This window comes from Xenia sp. Carnegie-2017, unplaced genomic scaffold (genome assembly GCF_021976095.1).
Source record: "Xenia sp. Carnegie-2017 unplaced genomic scaffold, XeniaSp_v1 HiC_scaffold_20, whole genome shotgun sequence".
Taxonomy (NCBI): Eukaryota; Metazoa; Cnidaria; class Anthozoa; order Malacalcyonacea; family Xeniidae; genus Xenia; species Xenia sp. Carnegie-2017.
Window position 1 is genome coordinate 9,056,785 of NW_025813483.1, and position 23,772 is coordinate 9,080,556.

At 36.0% G+C, this 23,772-nt stretch overlaps 1 protein-coding gene across 3 annotated transcripts in view; it reads left to right on the top strand.

The window, feature by feature from the left end:
* The first annotated feature begins 31 nt into the window (after positions 1–31).
* LOC124442169 (utrophin-like) overlaps positions 32–23,772 on the top strand; it is a 91,669-nt gene continuing 67,928 nt past the window's right edge. For 2 of the 3 annotated variants that reach the window (XM_046992650.1, XM_046992651.1), the window contains exons 1-22: positions 32–253; positions 2,410–2,471; positions 3,067–3,162; positions 4,548–4,625; positions 4,915–5,007; positions 5,592–5,746; positions 6,942–7,025; positions 7,568–7,683; positions 8,212–8,363; positions 9,759–9,905; positions 10,501–10,682; positions 11,165–11,321; positions 12,170–12,348; positions 13,055–13,235; positions 13,757–14,098; positions 15,637–15,818; positions 16,487–16,661; positions 16,834–17,015; positions 17,456–17,630; positions 17,717–17,898; positions 18,387–18,561; positions 18,815–18,996. In XM_046992650.1, coding sequence (XP_046848606.1) covers positions 211–253; positions 2,410–2,471; positions 3,067–3,162; positions 4,548–4,625; positions 4,915–5,007; positions 5,592–5,746; positions 6,942–7,025; positions 7,568–7,683; positions 8,212–8,363; positions 9,759–9,905; positions 10,501–10,682; positions 11,165–11,321; positions 12,170–12,348; positions 13,055–13,235; positions 13,757–14,098; positions 15,637–15,818; positions 16,487–16,661; positions 16,834–17,015; positions 17,456–17,630; positions 17,717–17,898; positions 18,387–18,561; positions 18,815–18,996 — 3,320 coding nt within the window. In that variant the 5' untranslated portion in view covers positions 32–210. The remainder of the gene's footprint in view (positions 254–2,409; positions 2,472–3,066; positions 3,163–4,547; positions 4,626–4,914; positions 5,008–5,591; positions 5,747–6,941; positions 7,026–7,567; positions 7,684–8,211; positions 8,364–9,758; positions 9,906–10,500; positions 10,683–11,164; positions 11,322–12,169; positions 12,349–13,054; positions 13,236–13,756; positions 14,099–15,636; positions 15,819–16,486; positions 16,662–16,833; positions 17,016–17,455; positions 17,631–17,716; positions 17,899–18,386; positions 18,562–18,814; positions 18,997–23,772) is intronic. The other variant, XM_046992653.1, reaches the window with a different exon arrangement.

Consider the following 23,772-nt stretch of genomic DNA (forward strand, 5'->3'; position numbering starts at 1 on the left):
AAGTCTCTTGAACTTTCAAGCATACTGTTGTCTTTGAGACACGCATTCCATATGCAAATCATCGAAAAGTTGAATTTGTACAGAGTATTCATGCGTGTCGTACATAAACGTTGCTGAAACCACAACATATCGTTCGGACAAAATGTATATTCAACGATGAGCGCGAAATTCCACTAGAATGTCCTTCGTAGTTTGGTAAATTCGTCAACAATGGAGCCTCAGGACATAACAGAAACCATACGGACGAGAACAGGTCTGTCTAAACTAGACTTTCATTAATTATAGATTATAATTTCGTGCTAATCCACGGGGTTTGCTCATATTTTTTACTAGTCATTGCGAATTTTTCGGACATTTGTCTTCCTAACTGCGGCAGTCAATGCGTATTTCTAATGAGTAAATACAATATTTCCGAATGGGCTGTTTCCACTCGATCCAAGCACTTGTGGTAAGGCTTTCTTTACTTGTACTTTTGAAGTATAATTGACTAGTAAGTAAACATGACAGTTCTTGTCGATACTGACTGAGATTTGAGCAGAAATTTAAGCGTTTTGCTTATTGACAATCATAACAGCAAATATAGTTTGTGTGTCGTTAAGTTATCTACCTTTTTAAAACGAAAATGCAATGACAATGCAGTGCTTGAATATTTTTGGAATTCTTCTGTCTCAAGTATAATTGCTCGTTGGTATTTGCAACGAGGAGCCACTTTTCGGCGGGAAACTTTTCATATGCTTAAAACCTCACTTATAGTGACCTCAATTGCAAAACTATTCATATTATTTTGCACATGCATCAAAAACAAGTGATGTAGCTACCTTATAAAAATAGTTTAGTCAAATCCGTGGGATGGGAATTGTAAAGAAATTGCAGCTGCATCGCATCAAAGAAACACAAATATTAACTAGTAAACATGATTGTACAAGATACTCAGCCGTTCATATTTTGGGTTGTATTCAGACGTGAAAGACATCAGATGAAATGCCGTTTTTTAATAATACAAAAAAATTTGACCTTGAAACGTCTTTGAATTGTCCGACCACCAATACTTTTGCTTTCCTTCCATTCTTTAGGAAAAGTTTTTTGAGTATTCGTCTATTTGTTTAAATAGTGTTGTGCTATTTTAAGAATTTCAAAGTTTCAATACTTATTTGATGAATGACATTTTTTGGCGTGTTTAAACTGTCTCCTGTGACTACGACGTGACGTTGACGAAATTAATGGCACTAAATCAATCTCCCCACCGACATACCTGCCCACGTTTTAGTGTTCATTTGAGAGAATTTATTGTCATTGACGGTTTCCTTTTGCGATAAGAACGCGAGATAAGGATCTTTATTCAATGCTTTATCATTTCAAGATGTTTTATTGTTTACGATAGATGGTTCATTACTCGCGCGTGTCATGATGAAAGATTCTCTTTTGCCTCTCAAATATATTGGAATCTGACGAAACATAGCTATTTCTTTTGATTTCAAATACTATTGTAGAACTTTCGCAAAGAAATTTAGTTTTTTCATTTTCCATCTTGTGATAACTGTTCGATTCGTTTTGCAATACATTCTGTATGTGCAAACGCGCCTTATCACTGTTAAAAGTCATTATATTGTATTCATTATATTGCACAATAATCATATATTATGCAATATTATATTATATTATAACATAAATGGTACTGTATTGCATTATAGCACTGCCCTTGAATGCGTCACCAAGGGCACTCCAAAAATAGAACAATTATATTAATAAATCATCATAGATTGTTTAAATTCTTTTCTCTATAGCATATATGCATATATAACTGATTTTCGTTTTCGGTTCATATTCATAACTCATGGGCATTAAACGCTTAAGAATTATGAGGAAATTAAAATTTCATTAGCAGTAAAATTCTACAAATATGATCTGAAAGGGAATACTCTTTTCCAATGACTTAGACCCAAATCTATACTTACCTACCTGTAAGGCAAGGTCATCTTAAAACGTGGCAAAATCGACGATTTTACGACTAATATCTGCTTTTCCTGACTTGATATACAGTTGCAGAGTTGATAGTCTAGGTTTGATTTTTAAAATGTTCAATAGGATTGGGTTTTTAAACTTTCTTTTAACTTATTTTTGATTTTGAATTTTGCTTTTTGCCACCTTTCAAGATGGGGTCCTAGTGCGTCACTTTCACGCCGTAGTTAGACATCAAGGGAATTAGGTTGAAAATCATTGGAATTACAATCTTTTTATTTCCCTGCGTACAATTTGATTCGCACAGTTGGCGCACTTCATTTAGTTGTTAAAATAACCGATGGGGGAAGGGATGGGGTTAATGACTTGTAGAACCCCAACGTGAAATAAAAGTCCTGCTCAAAGAAGGCAATGTTAGCTTATGCGGACTTTGTTTTTTTTTTATTTCAGATGAAAGAGAAGTGTCAAACATCAGAACGTTTACAAAATGGATCAATTCAAAACTTTCCGAGGTTGAGTAGGTCATTCTTTTTGACCGTTTGTTTTTTTTCTCATTTACCGGCTTGGAGGTCCGTAATGAAAAATTTTCAGTAGGCTGACCTGAACGGTAAATGAGGCTTTCATTTTTTTAAATTTTATAATGAAGAAATTCGCGTTGTAAAATGGCCGATGTGGCTTATTGAGATTTAAATTGGATTGTTTTCTAACTTTCTCAATATAGTAAAATTCACTCCATTTATGATAACTGCCGTCTGAATACATTTTGCTTTCTCCTTGAATAATTTTTATGGCTCATGAATCAATTTTCAAAATTTAAATTTCACTGCGTAATTAAACTAATGCATTGCAAAAAATAGCAGTTTTGGACAGCGGTCAAGTTATAGTAAAAAGCTGCCTGCTGCTGTAGCCAATCAGATTGCAGGAAATCAAAAATATCGCTTGGCATGTGTAAATAAAAAATAAATATAAATTCTGACAACTTTTTTAGTATATCCATATCTAGTGCAAAATTATTCCCGAAACTTTCGTTTCTCCCTTCAATATTTCATTGTATTTCATTCTTTGATAATGCGCCGGTTGAAATCAAAGGGTCTTTCGAATTTTTAGGTTCAACCGAAGGTAGAAATCACCGATCTCTTTGAAGATTTACGTAATGGTCACGTGTTGCTGACGCTCTTGGAAGTTCTGAAAAATAAAAGACTGGTAAATTTGCGGAGTTTATATCGTCGTGATTTCGTTAGGCCATTTAAATATTTTATTCCAAAAATTTGTGAAATATAATGTCATGTGATTTCCAATGATTATTGTTAATTTTCCATGTGCTCATTGGACGGACACATTCATCCTTCCAACCCTCTTAATCTTAATTCTTATCTTCAGTATTATAAGGAGTATTATGTGTGTGATGAATATATATAAGAGTAATATGATACTGTGATACAATTTATACACTTATGAATAGATTATTATATTACAATGAAATAGTGGTAAGAATTAATGATGAAAGTATTTACAGGCTGAATATAGTGTTAAAACGAGAAACTTGAACGTTAAGATTCGGGTTAGTTTTGTTAATGTGCTTCTTTGATTTTGAGTGCGAATGTAGTACCTGCAGTGTCGATGATTTTAAAGCAAGAGGGAGTATAGTTAGTTTTGCATGAAGGTGATTTTAAAAGGTGTCGAAAGGTTTCATAAAAAAAACTTGTCGTTTTGATTAAATGCGCATTATCAATAGTGCTTTTACGTAGTTTGGGTTACAAGTTGTAACTTACAACCTGATTGGATGCAATCAAGGTCTCGGAAGCACAATAAAAGTGTGTGTGTGGGGTGGAGGGGTATTCTAGAATTTTTGAGTACCGCTTTGATAGGAATAATATATTTTCTGCATGTTGTGTAAATTAGATAAAATTGAAAAATGAAAGTTTGAACATTTTTAATCATTACATAAGGCATTTCTCATTTTACGTAAGTTTTTATAAATGCATGCTTATCGAAAACATGGCATGAATATCTGATATAAAGTAAATGATGCCGTCATTATCATGTAGAAAAAATATAAATGATTTCACCTTAAAGCGTTTCCTGTCTCAGCAGGTAATGCTAACAAATTATAGGCTTATAATGAAAAATGGCTCAGGCTTCCTGCGCGAATCCTTACTTCATGTCTACTTGGCTGTAGATACTTATGTTTCATAGTCGAAGTCGACCGATAGTAATTTTTCTATTTTAGTGCAAAGTAAGTGGGAGTGGCGTAGCAAACTTATTAAGTCTTGGAAGGGGGGCACAAAAATTCATGTTAGAATCCGCAGAGAACTGTAGATTTCAAATAGACTTAATACGGCCGAATATGTATATATGACTATGTATGCCCTCCCTCCGAATATCGAGTTTGCTTCGTCACTGGGGGGGGGCACTGACTCCCTTTGAAGAAAAGTGATATAGCTGTAGTCTGCTCTGCCCTCTCCCGCTTTTCCGACGCCTCTGGATGCAAAACAATCTTTTTGCTTTTCCAAATCAGTGTGTGGCACGTCAGGCACTTTAATAGTTTTCCCTCTTCTTGTCGATGTAACATTTTCTGTGTTCTTTAGCCAAGGGAAAGAGGAAGATTGCGCATTCACCATGTCAGCAACCTTGAAATTGTTATAAAAACTATGGAAAATGACAACGTAAGTTTATTTCATACATACGTTTTGTGCTTTTTTGTGTTAACGTTAGTTCCAAAACGTTGTGAAACAAAGACCCATTTTACGATTTAAAACATCATAACAATCTTGGGTATATTTTCTGCCCATTTCATTTACAATGCACGAAATATTATGGAGTTGACTGAATTATGAAAGAAATTTACATCTTAGCTTGCACAAGTTGAGTTATGTCAATTTGAAAATTACAATTGGCTGTGGTCCTTTTCAGTATTCGTAGTTCATGTGCATAATATTGCCTGTCTTTTTCCAGATAAAACTTCATGGCATCAGTGCACAAGCGATTGCCGATGGCATTCATAAATCAACTCTTGGCCTCGTTTGGTCAATCATCTTGCATTATCAGGTAGCTGTAAAATATTTTCGTTCCGCAATCTTTTTATAATGCATCGATATTTGTCAACTTCACCAGAAAGTATACGATAGGCTGGGCACTGTCATGTGTGACGATGAGTTGCAATTTTGCGATATTTACCTATGTTTTCAAATTTGTGGTTTACAATTGTTCCCATGGAAGACTTGCTGCGGTTGATCGTATTTTTAAATCGAAAATTCCTCCCGTATTAAATTGCTGTCATCATTATAGTTGTTCTGAAAATGTGCGGTTTTATTCAAGGTCATTTGGTTAATAAGACAATTCAGCAGTTCTGTGTCATTTCATGCTCCTTCGTAGCAAAGAGCTATCTATATGCGAAACCTCGTAGCAATTTATTTTAATCATAAACCAGCCAAGGGAGTGGTATTTAAAATATGAATATTTAACCAAAGTATCAATACTAAGTCGATAATTTTTTGATTATCTAAAGTACCGATACTTCAGTGTAGGCCGACAACAAGACAACGTGCCGTTCAAGTGTTTCCGTAATAAATTTTCCCTGAAATTTTCGTGGTCATAAAGGACATTAACTTTAATTATTTAATTGATAATAGGTGCATGGTGCAATGACGGGAGAAAGCTTTGAGCTGGAGACGCGGTCGAACGTTTCAGCTGGTGGTGGTTCTTCCTCAAAAAAGAAATTGAAACCTAGCAAGGAAGCTGCTGTCGAAGATAAGCTTTTACATTGGGTGCAGAACGCTATTGACGGGTATGAGCTATTTAGCAATTTGGATAGGAAATTTTGTAAAGAGGTGACATTTATGTGTAAAAAAGGCCGAAAACAGTATTTTTCTGTCGATTGGTTTTAGTATAGCTACGTGACCAAATCAACATGTCGAGATTGACTTATTTACACAGTCCATCGATCTATATTATTTGCAAAACCAGAAAATGAAACAATGAATAAAATGCATTTACAATCTCCAATCATCGCGAAAAGCTTGTTTTTTGAAGACGTTTTCACATTATATAATGCATTTATTAAGCACATACTAATAGAAATAAACTCTTGTCTATGTACTGTACATAGATAGAATTCTGAAGCGTTACATCCCTTGAACCTTATTTGTTGGAGGTGTATAGTCGTATGAACGATTTAGAAACCCATCACCTTGATGGCTAACTACCGTGTCAAGGTGAGGCAAGGACGCTATCTTGAAATGTGGCGAAAAGCAAAAACCAAAGTGAAAAATAAGCTAAAAGAAATAGAAACCAATCCTATAAAATATTTTGAAAATCAAATCAAGACTATAAACTCTGCAACTGTGTATCAACTCAGGAAAAGCAGATATTTATTGTAAATATCGTCAGTTTGCCACCTTTCAAGATGGCGGCTTGCCTCATTCGTTACTATAGAGTTTCGGCTGGAGTCAGGTGTCTGGCAGATTGAATTCTAGGTCATTGATTACTATACTATATTGTAGTGCCCGGCCGAAGAACGCTATCCACTGGATAGGAAATTTTTTTTAACGTTTAAAAAGTGTCTTATAAAAGGGAAAAATATAAACTTTGAACTGAGCTATCACTGAAATATAATATTGCTTCTAAGATTTCAGAATTTCTTCTTCGTAAGGAAAATATAAACACCTTTTTTAGAAGTTTGAACATTTTAGCATCCAATGGATAACGCTATCCAAGCTTCGTGCAATTGGCCCCTGATTCTTTGAATAATCAACCCCTCCTCCAATCAAAGTTCTAGTGCGGCCCTGCTAACGACTGATAAAAACTCCTGTTTATAATGTTCACGTTCTGCCTCTTTGTATATATTCAGTATTTCTTTAATGCCGAGTAACATGCGTAGGTCTAAATGCTTTAGCTGAGGGTGCAACAGCCAAAACATGTGCGGAAAGTTTGTAAGTATCGACACTATCAGTCAGACTTACCTATTTATAAATTTGCTCTAGCTATGATGACCTCATCAATGTGAAGGATCTCACGAAGAGCTGGAGTGACGGAAGAGCTTTCAATGTGTTGATTCACGTGCACAGGTAATTCTATGGTTACAATGTACGTGGCTTGCAACCGTTCCCCGAGGAATCAAAGGACAAAGATATTTTCACCATGTTTGTTGAAATTTGAGCTGTAAACAAGGGAAAATCCTTTGTTAAATTGAATTTCCTTGGCGACTGCGACATAACATGCAACGCACCTATTGGTGAAGATTTTGATTTGTTGAACTGTTTGTACATTGGATAAGCTTTTTAACATTCCAACATCAGGCATTTCACTGCTCTTATTTCTCGATGTTTGGGTTTCGCGTAAAAGAACTGGTGCTAGTTTATAAACCATTACAATGCTTTGTATTGAGAAGAAATCACACATACATCGAAACTTTCAACCATTTAGAAATTAGTATTTTTCTTTTGCATTATTATTTTTTAACTTTGCTCGTGACTTAAAAAGAAAACGTGTAGACGCTAGCTTCATGAATTTAATAAAGATAAAACGTCCTCGATTCTGAAACATTTTTGCTGTGCGTTGAATGCTAAACTAGAAGCTGACGAAGAAAAAATTCCGCCTTTTTCTTTAGGAATGACCTAATAGACCTGGAGGAAGTTGAAAAAATGAGCAACGACGGAAGACTAGAGAACGCATTTTCTGTTGCTGAAGATCATCTAAACGTCCAGAAATTGCTGGAACCTTCCGGTAATAATGTGTTATGTCTTTTCAAATCATCTGTTTTTATTTATTGCTTGTGTAAACTTACGGGATAGGGCTTATCGTTTAGCATGATTCACGTATGAGATGAATCTTGGGATGTAATGAATGCCTAAACTTCTTAGCGTTGACTGGCGATTATGAATATAGAAATATATTATTTACCGGCTGGGAGGCTCCGGGAGGTCCGTGCTGAAAATATTTGTAGAAAGGACCGACCTAAATGATAAATGACGTTTTCTTTTTATATTTTTGTAATGAAGCAATTCACGTTGTCAAATGGTCGATCTGACTTGTCGAGACTGAAATTTCATTGTTTTCTACAGAGTTCACTTCGTCTGGATAGGAAAATTCACTTTCACTATGATTATTAATGGTTCATTACAATGGGCTCAATACATCGCCATTATGAAAAAACTATTTTGCTTTCCACTTTGAGAGCAATTAAGAATCTAGTAGTTTAATTTACTGATGTATAATTAAATTTATCTAAAAAATTCTTCCAATTGCTTTTAGACGTCAATCAGAAAAATCCTGACAAAAAATTAGTGATGATGTATTTGTCGAGTCTATACCAGTCCCTTCACCATTATGAGCACGTGAAACGAGGAAAGCGTCGGAAAGTTGAGGAGGAAGACTTGGTTGTATCTCAGTCGGTCGATGTTGAGGTAAGCAATATTTGTTCTAAGGTCATTAAAGAGTAAAACTCCGACATATAATGTACATATATTTTATTCATATTTATCATTTATATACATGCACGAAGTGATGGTTCCTCGACGAAAATTTAGAGTTATGATGGTGTTGTCCGAAACAAATATCGTGACTTCTGATGATATTTCGTGAAGTCTCTTAAATCAAGGGCATATTAATAACATATTATCCTGAAAAATTGAAAATGTGAAATTTGCTCTTATAAATCAAACAAAGAAAAGGCTACAACCGATTAGAGCAACTGCTATGTTTTGCAATTCGATTACCATGGCGACATGGGATGGCAAAATGTTATGCAGTCACGTGGCGTTTTCATTGGACATTTTTAATTTGATTTACAAAATACGATGATAACTAGATGGTCATTAGATCATTGGCGTCGTAAGCTCAATAAGTGAGGGGGACAATGTTCGTATATTTATTTTTTAATCCCTAAGAAACAATTGATTTCAAAAGAACGTAATGCAGAAAAACGTGAATATATGAATAAAATCCCCCTCACTTATTGAGCTGGCGACGCCACTGCATTAGATTTATAAATTCTTCGTGAAACAGGTTTAACATTGACTCTATATTATTTTACTGCAGTTGTCCCATAAATAGGATTTTATATAACTTCCAACTCCTGTGGTGGAAATCAATACACTAGATGGTTGATGCTATTTATAGGACGCAATTATCATACGTAGCTAAAAGCGTGGTTTCGAGCGCAATTTAGAAAGAAACGTGCACGAGAGTGAGTTTTTCAAACACTATTAAAATTGCACGAGTCTGAAGGATGAGTGCTGTATTGAAATTTTGAAAAACTCACGAAGCAATATTTTGAAAATTGCACGAGAAACTTTGCAAAGTTATTAGTATCGACTGGCTCATATTTTTCAATTCTGTCAGATATTTTTTCCACAGCACCAGGGATTCCACGCATGTAGTCCATAAAAGGTAGCTATTTTTGGCACTGTTTGCAATTTTGGAAATGTCTTGCAAATGTTGAGCTGTAGACTAGGGTCGCCAATGAAAATGTACTTAAGACTTACGCCAGCAATCGTTACAATGTTTTGCTTTTGTTACAGCTTTTGAAATGTTTTATTTTGATTGCCTCTTATGATAACTTCATTATCTAACTAACCAATCAGGAGCACTTTCAACAAAGAAACGGCACTAGTATCTCGTATTTTTTGCACTCGTATTTACGAAAAATTTCACTTATCTTAACCGATTGTTATAAAGATAATTGAGAAATTTTCTAATATAAGAAATTTTCTATTCATTAAATTCTTCCTTAGCTTGGGGTATGATTTATTTTCTCCAAACAATTTTTTCTCACGGAGTTTGATATCATTAATTTTCAGTCTTCAATTCCCGAGATGCCAAGCGATGCATTTCTCAAGTTTAAAGACAATCTCTCCGAGACGTCGGCGAAACTACAGTCTCTCGAAGACAGTTTGTTGCACTTGGAAGATGATTTCAAAAACCGAGGCGATGTTGATTTATGGGAGGTACCAAACCAGTGTGGCCATACGTGCAAAATTTTTTACTTGATTTCATCTGATAAGCTCTCCCTGCTTTATAAAGTTGTTAAATTCTGAACGGGGGGATGTTTGAGTTCATCCTACCGAATCTGGTAAAAAAAATTTACATTAACGGTCGTACTATACCGAACACTCTGAGATTATCGTGTTTCAGTGCTTTCAGTCAAATGTTGAAAAAAATCTAAAAGGGACTGTTTAAACGTAGAAAGCTTCAGCAATCGTGTCATTGTTTGTTGCGAATGGAACTAAGATGAACGTAAAACTTTGAACGTAAACACTTCTGAATGACGAGAAAAAGGAAAGAAGTTTTAAATATGGCATTTTTTCTCCCGTAAAGTGAAAATGCATTGTCGCCATCATACAAAAGCAGTCAAAAAGAACTTCTCGGGTTTTGTCTAGTTAAATTGTATAGTGCTTTTTATCATTTTGTTCAACGTGAGATTAACAATAAAATTGATTTACAGGACGTTTAACTTTTTTACTTTGCCATCAGGTTTTTGAAAAATGTAATTTTGCCTTCACGGAGTCATCAACCAAGGTATTCTTCCTTTACTCTTTACAGAAATTTAAATTGGAGTACGAAGTTGTTGAAAACGAAATGAATCAACTCAATGACGTTGGATTAAAAGTTACCAATGACAACAATGTCCTGTCTTCTGAAAAGGACGAGATACGCAGTGATCTTAAGGCCATCGAGATTCGCTGGACTTCAATCGGGAAAAACACAGCGAAATTAGACCAAAGGTGCACATATTTTTTTTTACTTATATTTGGCTTTGGAAAACGCTGTAGACCGCGTTCATTTATTCAAACGTGTTTAATTTGTCGACTAAGCCCTCAGAAATGACTGTAGGTTTTATGGTAACTTTTACTTCAATAACAAATGGTGATATGTTTTGCGCTTTATACAAAAGGGTATAGGTTAGGTATTGGTAGTGGTATTGGGATTGGTAGAGATTGACCAAAAAAGAAGTATAAAGTTAAACTAAAAGATGACATGAAGTTATATGGTTTGAGACAAGACCTATAGTTGTAGGTAGATTGTTTGTCCTTTTGCAAATTCATTTACTCAGCTAAATATAAAGCACAAACATCGATCCATCAAGAAGGAACTAATTTAAAAGTTTGTATTGTATATTGTGGCTGACTTGCCAGAAAAAAGGGACAATTGATTCTATGTTGCCTCTCCCCTTGTAAGTAATTTTTGTTCTTTATCGTTATGGTAGGATGGCCATATTTCGTAGGGACGCGGGGGAATGGCGCAAGCAAGCTGGCGTCTTTCTTGACTGGATGGATGATATGGACAAGAAATTTGATGCCATTGAGGAAATCAAATCTGAAGATGACATAAGTGAGCTGGATCGACATGCAGATGCTCTTAAAGTAAGTACATAGCATAAATCACACTAATTGCCTTGACCAGCTCGCACGCTTGGTCGTGCTTTGTAAATATTTAGGCTTTCTCTCACTGTAAAAAGCAATAGATTTCAATAAAGAAATGAATAAAGGTAAGGATCTGAAATTTACATTGCACGGACAAATCTGTGGCTACGCCACTGTCTATAGTTTTATATTTATACACTTGTGTTAAATTTAACTAAAGTTAGATACAATTTAGTTTTTGAAGTTTATTATATGGAACTGCATACTTTTGAGGCTCGATTGGTTGCATTGATTTCGATCGCTTGAATTTAGCTTTTGCTTGAATATAATTTGAAAATATACATATCAATGGCGGCAGCTGGTTTTTGGGAGTTGTCCAAAACTCTACCGAAAAATCTTGCTCATACATTATACAGTTTTTTAAGTTTCTTCAATTACCCGATTACACCCCCCGCCATCCCTCGCTATCCCTCACCTCTCCGTGCAAGCACTACTGATTCCCATGTAGTTTTAACGTAAAAGTTGGATGATTAGCATTTTTGATTTGTTTGTTAAAAATAATACAATGTCAATGACATGTCATTGTTAGGATATAAATATAAATCATGCGAGATGTTCGATGAGAACTTTCTTTGATACATTTCAAGAACGTTGCCTTAAGTTTTTTTATTTCTGTAAAAATTGTATTTCAGCCCCCCACTATACTCCCACCCCACAACACCCTACTTTATTCCCACCAACCCTGTCATACCCCTCCTGTCTATGGTAATAACGTACGTGACCATAGGCATTCTCTTTAACCTGAATATTCATAGTATAATGAGCTGACACTCGATGCTCGTTTACAGAATATGGTCCAGTTGATCAATGACGACCCTACGGCTCGAAAGACACTTGAATTTGGCCGAGAATTGATAAAAAGCGATGCTCTTTCCAGGAAAGATCAGGTCAAAGTAAAAGAACAGTTGATGGTCATGGAAAAGGATTTTAATGATTTAAAAGCTCGAGCTGAGAACGACGTTCAAAGGTACAGTTAGAAGTCTTTTTTTACTTCTTCCTTTTGACGGACTGTTATTAGGTTTACTCAGCGTTCCTTGCAATTTTATAGCAATTTGTTGTGATTCATATTTTCCTTGGATACACTTCTACATACAATGTAAATATGTGATTAGAAAATGTCCTCAGCCAACATGTTTCTCCTTAAGTGATCGATGTATTTGTATCTTGAGACAAAAAATTAGATTCACATGCATACAGCAATCATGTTTTGATACTTAAGCAACGTCCAAACATTTTCGATAAAGATATGTGCATGTTTATCAATGTCAGATGACTTCTGAGAGAGGGCAATTGCATGTAAAAGTAAAATTTTACAAATTTCTGTAATTGTTTAGAAATTAACACCATAATTACTGACCAAAATTCATGGAATTTAAGCTACTTTTTCAATTTGAAGTTGGTCTGAAAGTACAGCGGCAAACGTGTTGAAAATGATTTCGTTGATTGGGGGATTGGGAGTTGTTTATCCATATATTCAGTTGTGCCCGACTGACTTCTTTTGAAAGTGATTTGGCTTTCTAAAGAAATCAGTCGGGAACAACTGAATATATGAATATACAACTACCCACTGCAATCCCCAATTGACGTTCTAGCTACTGCCCTGTTGTTTTTTTTTGTGTATAGAACAAGAAGTGTTTTATTGTTAAAAACATCGCGTTTTCTGTTTTGTACAGGTTCAATAGTAGCATCAAAATTCTGAAAGAAACTCAGTCGAGCACGATTACCAAATGGCGCAAGGAGGCTGAGACGATGCGCAATTGGTTGGTCAACATAGAAAATCAACTGGAACCTCTGAGTAGACCCGATGTTAAAAAAGACATCAAAAACATCAAAGCAAATTTTGAAAAATGCGAGGTAAACATCTTTCTTAGTTTGTATGACTAATGACAGAAAACATCCAATTGTTGGCAATCATCAAAGTCGATGTAAGTGGAGTATAACCAATCCCCTGGGAGTGAGAGAACAATGGAGTTTGGGCCATGTTCGGTAATATTTGACTTTGTCAATAAAGTTATAGCTGTGTCAAAATCATTCAACAGTGTACATGGCAGCCATAACGTTACTTGCTCAGCGACAACTTGCACACCAAGAAAAGCCAATTCACATTTACTCTCGCTGAGAGCATCAAAGGAAATGCGCAATCACATTTTCTATACTTTCTTAGTTTCATGTCCGGATACCATCGTTTTTTGATACCAAAGACTTAGAGCTGAAGGCTGGTAGTTATAATTAGAGAGATTAGAATATAAGTCGTTCGTTTGCATCGACTTTCCTATTGATTTTATCCATGATTTCAAGGATAATACTATGACGACGGAACCGAAAATTGGCTTTTACGCTCGATTTGTAATGTCTAATTCACACGGTTTATTTAGGTACTTCTTGAAACACTCAAAAATGATCATCAACCACAGTCCATAGTCGAGTATGGGGAAATGTTGATGGACGAAAAAGCTTTGTCCAAAGAACAAAAACTTAAGATGAAAAAGCAATTGAATGAAATGAAAGGCGAATGGAACTCGTTGACAGCAAAATGCTCTAAGTTGAAGCATCAACTGAAGACTGCACGCGATCAAAGCGAAATGGAAGGGAAGAATAAAGTGGAAGAATGGAACACAAACTTTGAACTTCTCTTAAGACAAATGACCGAAGTTAAAAGTTCCATCAGAAAAGTGAAGTCGCTCCCTGTCGTCGAGGAAAGAAGCAGGGCTTTCAAGGTAGGCCGAGCAAGGAAAGAGAGGAGTTGGCCCGATTCTTTACTTCCGCCATACGAGTATTTTTATGTTCATTTCCCTAGAAAAAGCGTGCACGAAATTAAGTTTTAAAGAATAGTTTTCTCCAGAGCCCTATATATGAAAGAGTTGAAACACTGGAAGTAATATCGCCTAGCGTCCGCCAATTTTGTTCCAAAAGCCAGCAGTTATAAGGCCCGTTTCCACTGAAGAAAATTTTCCAAGGAAAGTAGAATCTTCCAAATTTGCGCATGCGTTAAGTAATTCAAGAGACGCGATCAAATTTTCCTGTGGAAGAAATTGAATGTTTATTCAAGTTGAAATTTTTCAACTTTGTGTATTCAGTCCGGTGGAAAATTAGCAGTCAGCCAATCAGGTCACGGATGTTAGAAACAATTAGTATATAGTAATACAAAATCGTTCGAAAAGTGTTCGTGGTCTACCAGTCTTATTTCCGAATAAAAGTGGCAAATTCACCGTTAGTTGTTGTGTTTCAGCAGTTATTCGTCTTATCACATTCTTTTCTTGTACTTATTTTGCTCGTCAAACCATGTGTACTAGCGGTTTCTTATCAGTAAAAGAAGTAATATACGTCTACTTAAGGCTGCCATATTTATTTCCACACTGGCATGAATGTAAAATGGAAATAATTGCTGGAAAAATAGATATCCCGCAAATTTTCCTATCCGAAGAAAAATTTTCGTAAGTGGAAACGGGCCTATAGAGCATTAAATGGGAAACGACCAATTTTCTGCTGTGTTTTCTTATTCACGAATAGACAGTGATCGTTACCTTTGGAATTCATTTGTTTATATTTATAGCTATTGTGATAAAAGAAAAGCATTTATTTAATGCAATGGATGTAATTTATACACGTTGATCACGCAACATAAAATCATTGTAAAGAACTTTTCTTACAGTTTGTCTTCTATCTAAAAAAAGTTTATAATTGTGCTTTTGGAACAAAAATCGCAGCGAGATACCCATGTGACTGTATTTACCCAATCAGCGTAATCATAATGCAAAATGCAGAGAACAATACGTGTCACAACTCTTACAGATACATGGCTCTGATTTTCTCCACTAATAATTATGATGAAAAATTTACATGACGGGTGGAAAAACTTGGGCTGGCGTTTGAAAAACTTGGGCTGGCAACTGAAGGGAAGTCTGTGTTTAGATCTTCAGTTTTACTTTTCACCAAAGCGTGAAGTAAATGAGATCAGTGGAGTGGCCAGTGCGCATATTTGGTCATGTTATGTAGTTTCCAGAACACTGGCAATACTTATCTCATTAGAAATCGATTGATTTGACTGTTAGCAAACACTGAAATATTTACATAGCACTAGCAAACTTGCGACCTGGCTACGCCACTGCAGGAGATAGCTGTTTTCGAGCAAGTAATCTTGAAAATGTAAATAATAAAGGACTGGTGTACAGAAGGCCCGAGTCAATATGCTTGCTTTAATTATTACAGAGTCGAGATAAAATAAACTAATCCACTATTTTTTTCACTCTGAAAGGATTGTGAAAAAGTCGCCGACAACATCAGAGCTGATTACGAAAATGCCCTGGAGTGTGCTGAGGAAGTGATATCACGCGAGGACTGTCCCGAGTGGGAACGTTCACAGATCAATGAAGACGCCGACGTCTTGAAGAAATCTTGGAATGATGTAATGACATTAATGAGCGAAGAATCTGATAGGTAGTTATTTGATTAGTCAATTTTCTTCACGATGGAAGCGGAGAACCAGTGTGACCATACATCCAAGTTTTTTTTACTAGATTTGCAGATGCCTGCTGTAGTTTCAAAGTTCAGAACGGCGAATCTTGTAAAAAAATTCTATGTGCGGTCACACTGCCGACAACGTCATTAAGTAATTTTTTATTTGATCAACTGATGTTATCATATGGCGAGCGTCACTTACTCATGTAAAATAGCATATTTTTTCGTAATGGAACGGCGGTCCAAATAGTCGTAATTTTTCGACTAACATAAACAAATTTCCCCGAAACAAACAGGAAAAGTTTTGTAAAGCGCAACAAAAAAAATTGTATTAACACCAGCCGGAAGAATAACATATGGAAAGTGAGTTCTCCTTTCCAGACGAGAAACTTTTAGACGATTTATTTTTTACTTACGAAAGCTAAAGTAGTGACTAAACTAATAAACGTTTTAATAACCTCGCTTGCTTAGTCTTTACAGAAAAATATCAGACCTCTGTCTTTTAGAACAAGCCTCGCCCAACGGGCTAGGTCAGTAGAAAACATATTGGTCCAATATTTCTCCCTGAAGACCTTGTACTTGGTTAATTAAGACTTAATTTTCGTTCCTACATGAAATGTTCCTATCTTATATAATTGTCTCGCTAGCATTGATGGGTTGATGTCCACTACATCCGATGACTATCGTGATAAAGTGAACGAATGGTTTCAAAAGTATGCCGAAATGGACAAATTGTTGCAAACGATTGCTCCGAAAGTGGAAGGAAATTTTACCATGGGCGACACACTACCTGTTGTTGAAGAACAGATTGCCGAGCAAGAGGTAGCTAGGTTTCCCTAAAAATTTCTATTTTTTGTGTTATGTGTGTATTTACCTTGTCGACCTTGTGTTAAATATTTTCGTGCTTATTTTTTGAGATGAAATTTTTTCAAACCCTTCAAAATTTCAATTATCCGTCTTGGTAATTTCCAGATGTATCTTTTTTTACACTAAGGATTTGTTGAATGAAGTGGCTAATGTGCATGAGAGTGTGGAGTATTTACTGGTCAGCGGTGAAGAAGCTATCAAGAACCCCGTTACACCTAAACCTGATAAGAATAAGCTTAAAAAAGATATCGCAAACTTACTTGAACGCTGGGAAAGCTTCAATCATATTGTGAATAGCAGATTGCAGAGGTATTTTTAATTCAAGGGCTTAATTATTCGTTAAATAAAATAAAATCAGATCTGCTCACAGCAACATCTGTGGTGGATAGCAGCCCTCCATGAATCCCAATGCATGTCCGGCTTGCTGGACGCCTTATTGACTGACTCTTGCTCGATGTACGTATAGTACATAAGACATCAATGTACTTTATCTCATTAAACCTATGTGATAGTGAGGATAGTACATAAGAAATCAATGTACTTGATCTCCTTATACTTATGCCGTAGTGAGGATAGTACATAAGAAATAAATGAACTTGATCTTTTTATACTTATGTCATATTGACGATGGTACATAAAAAATAAATGTGCTTGCTTATGTCTCTTTCATATATACCTTATATTCAGTCTGGCTCACTAGAATCTGTTGAGTCTCAAACACAACCACTTCCTTTATCTGTCTGCAACAGGCTTGAAGACATGAAGAAACATCTACAAGAAAATTTTCAAAACAAAATGAATGAATTTTCGGACAAGGCCAACTCGTTTGAGGGATGGTTGACCAGAGAGGAAAAAAAATTTCAAGCAATGGGTGTGGTTGCGCCGAACCTTGAGGCCGCCATGAAGCAAAAGCCGAAAATTGAAGTACGTCATGTCTCCTTCTGTCTGGACACTTTCATCGAAGTTATATGAAGTATTATAAATTTACAGCACTTTTTCGTTCATTTCAGGCTATGATGAAGGAAATGAAACAAGAGGAGAAAAAGATGAGAAATATGATTCGATTGGGTGAGGAAATTCAAGCTGATTCAGCTCTTTCCGAAGAAAACAACCTGAAACTGGGACAGGAGCTGAACGCACTCAAAAATCGGTGGAAGTCTTTGGAAGAGAAGATTAACTGGAGAATGCAAAGGTACGTCATGTAATTAAATAATTGGAAGTTCATTGTAATGAAGCAAAGTAAACCAGCAGCACAGTACGTCATCACAAGATTCAGGTCCAATTTCTGTAGTATTTTCGAAAAATAATTTCCAATGATTTTCGTTTAAGGTCGATTTTTTCTCTCCCTCTCATTGGCTCTCTAGAATGAGTTTTTTACACCGGAGACTATCGTTACATGTTTGTTGATGTTGATCTTTCAAGTCAGTACAGTCCTGAGAAGTACTGTTGGTGTTAGGGCCGACATCAATAGATCTCCTCAAGACTCGACTAATAATTTGGACGATTTTCGTCCACGAACATGACCTATTTTCTAGATGTTGCACAAGGCCTTTTTTATGTATTTTCTGTGAGCTAACGGCTAAACGAAATATATGGACGTTTGACCAGTCGACTGTATTACACTCAGTGCTCTCACTTTTAAGGAATTATCCTTGAAATAGGATTGTTCTTCTCCTAAAGGTTGAACGAAACTATATCAAAATTGGAATCGCAACAACAGGACAAGCTTGAAAAGTGGCAAGAAAATGCTTCGCAGATCTCTGATTGGTTAGATAAAGCTCAACTACGATTGGCCGAACGTGGCGCAATCGGCTCCGATCTCAAGACAGTGAATGCTCAAAAAGACGAATTTCAGGTTAGTGTCTACGCTGACAACTTATCAAGAATCAATGTATTTTAAAGATATTTGACTTTTTCAAAGTATGTAAAGGGTCTACAAATTTTTCCGCTTGATTTGTACAGAATGTATGGTGATAGGACAAAAGTGTGACAATTTAAGATGTGTTAATACATAATTGGTTTCAACATATGACGATGTACAATGCGAATGAAAATATCAGTTCAACATGGCGACCACATTTTTTCATCTCATTTTATTGTAATGCTAGGGATTTCTTCAAGAGTCTCTGGATTTTCAACGTAATATCTATAATTTCACGGTGTTCAGCAATAATCTCCAAGCGGATCCGTGCGTCAGTGAAGGAGAACGAAGCAAGGTGCAACAGAAGACGAAATCGCTGAATGACAGATGGGACACAATAGTAAAACAGATAAATAATCATCACAATGCGTAAGTATGACGTTTTCCTTGCTAAACTTTCATTACAATTTTCACTACTTTCAAAATGTTTTGTCTATCTGCATTTCACCAATCGCATTTTTTTTCTCCGTAAATTGCTCGAAGACCGTCTGCAATGATTGAATCCGATTGAAATTTCTTGGACACGATTAGTTAGTGCTTTATATTGCATATGTTCCATTGTAAAACATGAAGGTTTTCAGCGAATTGCGTTGCCAGCAAAATTTTAAGCATTGGCAATGATTTTGCGATGAATTGGTCGTTTGTGGAGCTAGCTCATTCGTTTGAAGAATTTTCTACACGAAGTATCTAGAAAATGAAGTTCTCACTGGTCGTCGTCGTCTTTGGTGTTGTCCGCAATTGACCCCGTTCTTCCTGTATTTGTCCCGCAAATCCCTTTGCGTCCGCTGCGTGATGAACTAATTCTGCGTTATGGCTTGACAGACTGGAGTCAAAAGAAGAGGAGCTCGAAAGCAGACATCACACCGAGAAGATAAGCGAATGGAAAGGGAAATACGAGCCTCTGCAAAGATGGCTGACCGCAAAGGCTATTGAAATTAAATCGCTTAAAGATGTCGGTGACGATGTCCATACCGTTCAAAGACAACTGGGAGAAGCAAAGGTAGAATTTATTTCGCTTGGATGTTGAACGATTCTTTTACTAATTTTGTCATCCCATTCTTGTGTGTACGTAGGGGTTTTTCCTGGGTGTGCTTTCATATTACACGAATATATTTTCATGGAAAATTCGATGTCTTCCAGTGGCGAAGCCTGCTTGATTTTATAGTCCTACAATGCTAATTTTTTCAGCAAAATAATGACACATTTCTTTAGAAATTTTATTCCGTTCATTGTCTTTCTGACGATTGAATACGAATAGATTTGAATTGTAGAAGTAAAACACATGCTGGCTTCGCTTCCGTTGTCTTCAAATATTTGCAACCTGCCGTTTATGGCGTCTAACTTATGAAAACGTATTTGCGTTTGCAGTAGAGTAGGCAGCTTGTTTATGATATGTTGAAATATTTCTGTGTTCACCTGCAGTGAAAACAACTAATGTCTAAAAGATAGAAATGCTAATGATTCGAAATTTACGTAGCATCGCCAAACGTGCGGGTTGGCAGCGCCACTGGTTTGTGAGCATATGGCAGCATATCTTTCATATGAAACAACATATCTTTTCTATGGCAAAACAATAAGACAATGTCAAACAATTGTATTTTATTCAAACTGTGAACGGTCGTTTGCAAATGATAAAACTCGGTTATGAAAAATTAAATTCATTCAAAATAAACTGTTTCAGATTGTGATGATTTGTGCAAAACTTTAACCACCAGTGTTTCCGACAGTGAGAGCATATTATGCCCCGTAGTTCGTCTAAATTTTAGCAAAACACTGGGAGCCGGTCACGTATATGCTTTTGATCGTGTATTCCCTTTTCCTAGGTGCTCAAATCAAGAGTCGACAACTACGCAAAGCAGTTTCGAGATATCGATACTTTAAGTAAGGAGATTCAAAATGATTCGTTGATAGATGATGAAAACGCCAAAGAGATCGATCTACAAGCTCAGGATGCCGTAAATCGCTGGAGTGCTCTAAAATACGCTTTAGATGGACGGCTTGACAAGTAAGATTGTCATTCTTTGCCACCAGGGTGGATAGATATAGATTTTCCACTCTCCCCAACGCTTTTCACTAGCTAAGCACGACTGTCAGTTTTTGATTATGCCAAAAATTAAGATGGAAAAGCTAACCCCCCCCAAATTATTAAGATGGACAGGCTAACCCCCCATACTTAAGATGAAGAGGCGAAGCCCCACCCCCACCCCCCCAATAATTAAGATGGACAGTCTAATCCCACCCAATAATTAAGATGAAAGGACTAACTCACAAAATACTCCATTAATACGAAGAGCTTTTCTACATTTTTTCTGAAATAAGTCCTTGTTTGACAAGGGAAAACTGCTGTCATATAGATGGCCTATCCCTCATAACGTCTGTCTCATACAGAATGAAGAATGTAATGGACGGTCTTTAATTTTCCTCACACTTTGACCGAAACTTTACCAAAAGGTCAGAATGCCACGCCCCTACTACAACTTTCCTATTATTCACCCCCCCCCCCACTATAAAACATCTTCCGCCGCCACTGACTGTTACTGATGTATTTTATCTGCTCCACTGACATTACCTACTTCTGCAAACATGTTGATTTTCTATATGTTCCTCATATCCAAGGCTGTCCAAAAAAGAAAAGGCTCTTCACGAAGAAGGCTCAACTAAGGTGGAAGAATGGAAGAAAAATGCAGACGAATGGAACAAGTGGTTAAAAACCAAAGAGGATGAATTCGACAATCAAGGACCCATTGCTCGTGAACCGTTCGCATTGAACAAACAAAAGGCTGAACTAGAGGTAATGTTTTTAACAATTTAACGTTTCTCCTTGACAAGACGTTTAACGATACAGACTTATTACAATACAGCCATAACTACAAGTATATCTAAACGAACTTGCATAGTTATTGCAAATTTATTACAACACAAGCTTATTACAATGCAGACTTATAACAATATAGACTTATTACAGCACAAGCTCATGATAATATATATATAGCAATACAAAGTTCTTGCCACACACGTATAATGCAATGCAGACGTATAACAATGCAGAGCTCTTACCGCACAAGTATATATAAATGCAGACGTAAAACCATTTAGAGTTCTTACTACACAAGCTTATAACAATACAGACTTATAACAATACAGAGGTATTGCAACGCAAGTATATGACAATGCAGACGTATAACAATTTAGGCTTACTACAATACAGATTTGTAATAATACAGACATGTAACAAATCTGACGTACATTAATTGTTACCTGCACTAGTGCACCTTCTTAAAGATCACCTGTTAAACGTCTCATTGTAGAGCTTACTCGAGGCTACGAGCCTTCGTAAAGCAAGTTTAAATGACACGATGGCTTTGGCCGATGATGTTCTAAACTTCATGTCAATCTCAGAGAATGATCGAAAACAAATTCAACAAGATAAATTGAATATCAAAAGAGGATTGCAGACTTTGAACGACAACTTACAGTGGAAAAATAAACGGTACGTTAAACATACTTCTTTTTACATACCGTAGATATTTTTTAAAGTTTAAAGTGCCCGTGGCATATTTGCTTATTGCTAAATGTTTTCATATGAAACAAAAAAGTTTTTGAGATATGTACCGTCAAACCGAGAAAACGTACTATATTGATTGCATGAAGTGAAGTAAAATGTTACGACTTGTTTTACTGTGAATTTTTAAACGCGATTTTTAACAAGAAAAAAGCTCAACATGTACTGCCTACTGCATGCATTCACAGAGGAAATTTAAGACCATGTAGTCAATATTAAAGATATTCAATGAATTTTTGTTGGTTTTTTGGTTTGCTGTATCCGATACAAGAGGGCATACATTTTATAGCAGTCTTTCTACCAAGTCACTCTGTGTTTATCTATGCAAAGATGAATCGTCGTTTTTCAGTAGAAAGGTTGTGAAATGTCATATGAATGAGAGTGTAAAAGAAAAACAAACAACATGATGAATTTCTTAATAAAGAAGAGTCGCGCACATAAAATTAGTTTCGATTTTAAAGTTTGTTTTCCTAATCAAGGTTTGGTTTGGTGTTTTAGGAAATTACGAATGGGGGCTTTTACTTTTTACTTAGATTGACAAACAGAATTGATGAACTTGATAATGAACGCTCTTCTATACTGAGCCAATGGAAGATGAAAGCTATTCCCTTGCAAGAGTGGCTGAAGAAAGAAGAGATAGACGTTTCTCAAAGTATTCCTGAAAATCCCGAAGAGTTGACTGCAAAGTTATATCAACTTCAGGTGGGTATGATAATGCGTATCGTTATTTATGAGCTTATTTACTGTAAATGCAGAAACTATGATGAAAGAAATAGAATGAATACGTTAAAAGGATATGTAAAAGGACTAAAGTTCCAACATCAGTTAACTGCTTACGAAGACACTAGACTGGAGTATAATAAAACTCAAGTTCAAAGTCATCAGCTCTTGGTGAAGACACTAGACTGGAGAATATAAGGACGTAAGTTTCAACATCAGATCACTTCTGATGAAAGCACAAGAATGGTGTATGTAAAGACTCAAGTTGTAACACCAAATTATTCCTGATAAAGACACTAGATTTGAACATACAAAAACGCGAGATTTAAGATCTGATAATGAATATGTGAAGAGTAAAGACACCAGACCGAATTATATTATGTCTCAATTTTTACTTTTATTTTACTTTTAATATCATACTGCACCATACAAAGACTTTTGTTTCCCCATCCATAAGTCGTGATGAAAATTGTACTATAAATGAGTTGTTAATATCAGATCGATTTTTGACTACGTCATCTCATTACTGTAGTGATAAAGCTCAAAAATTAGAATTATTAGAATTATTTTCTAGAAAAATAGGATTGAAGATGAAGCTAATTTTTCAGACGCTGACTGAAACACTTGCTCAAAAAGAAAAGCAACTGAACATCGTCGTACGTTTAAGTGAAGAAGTCACTCAAAGTCCTTCGTTGTCTCAAGAAGAGAAAGCCACAATCAAAACTGAAAGTGAAGAACTTCAAAATTCATTCCAGATTCTTTCCAAGAATGTGCGATCGAATTTGACGAGGTTTGTCTTTTGTATTTCTTGCATCGAAGCACAAACGCAGGCTCGGATTGGCTCATGTGCCATTGTGCCGTGG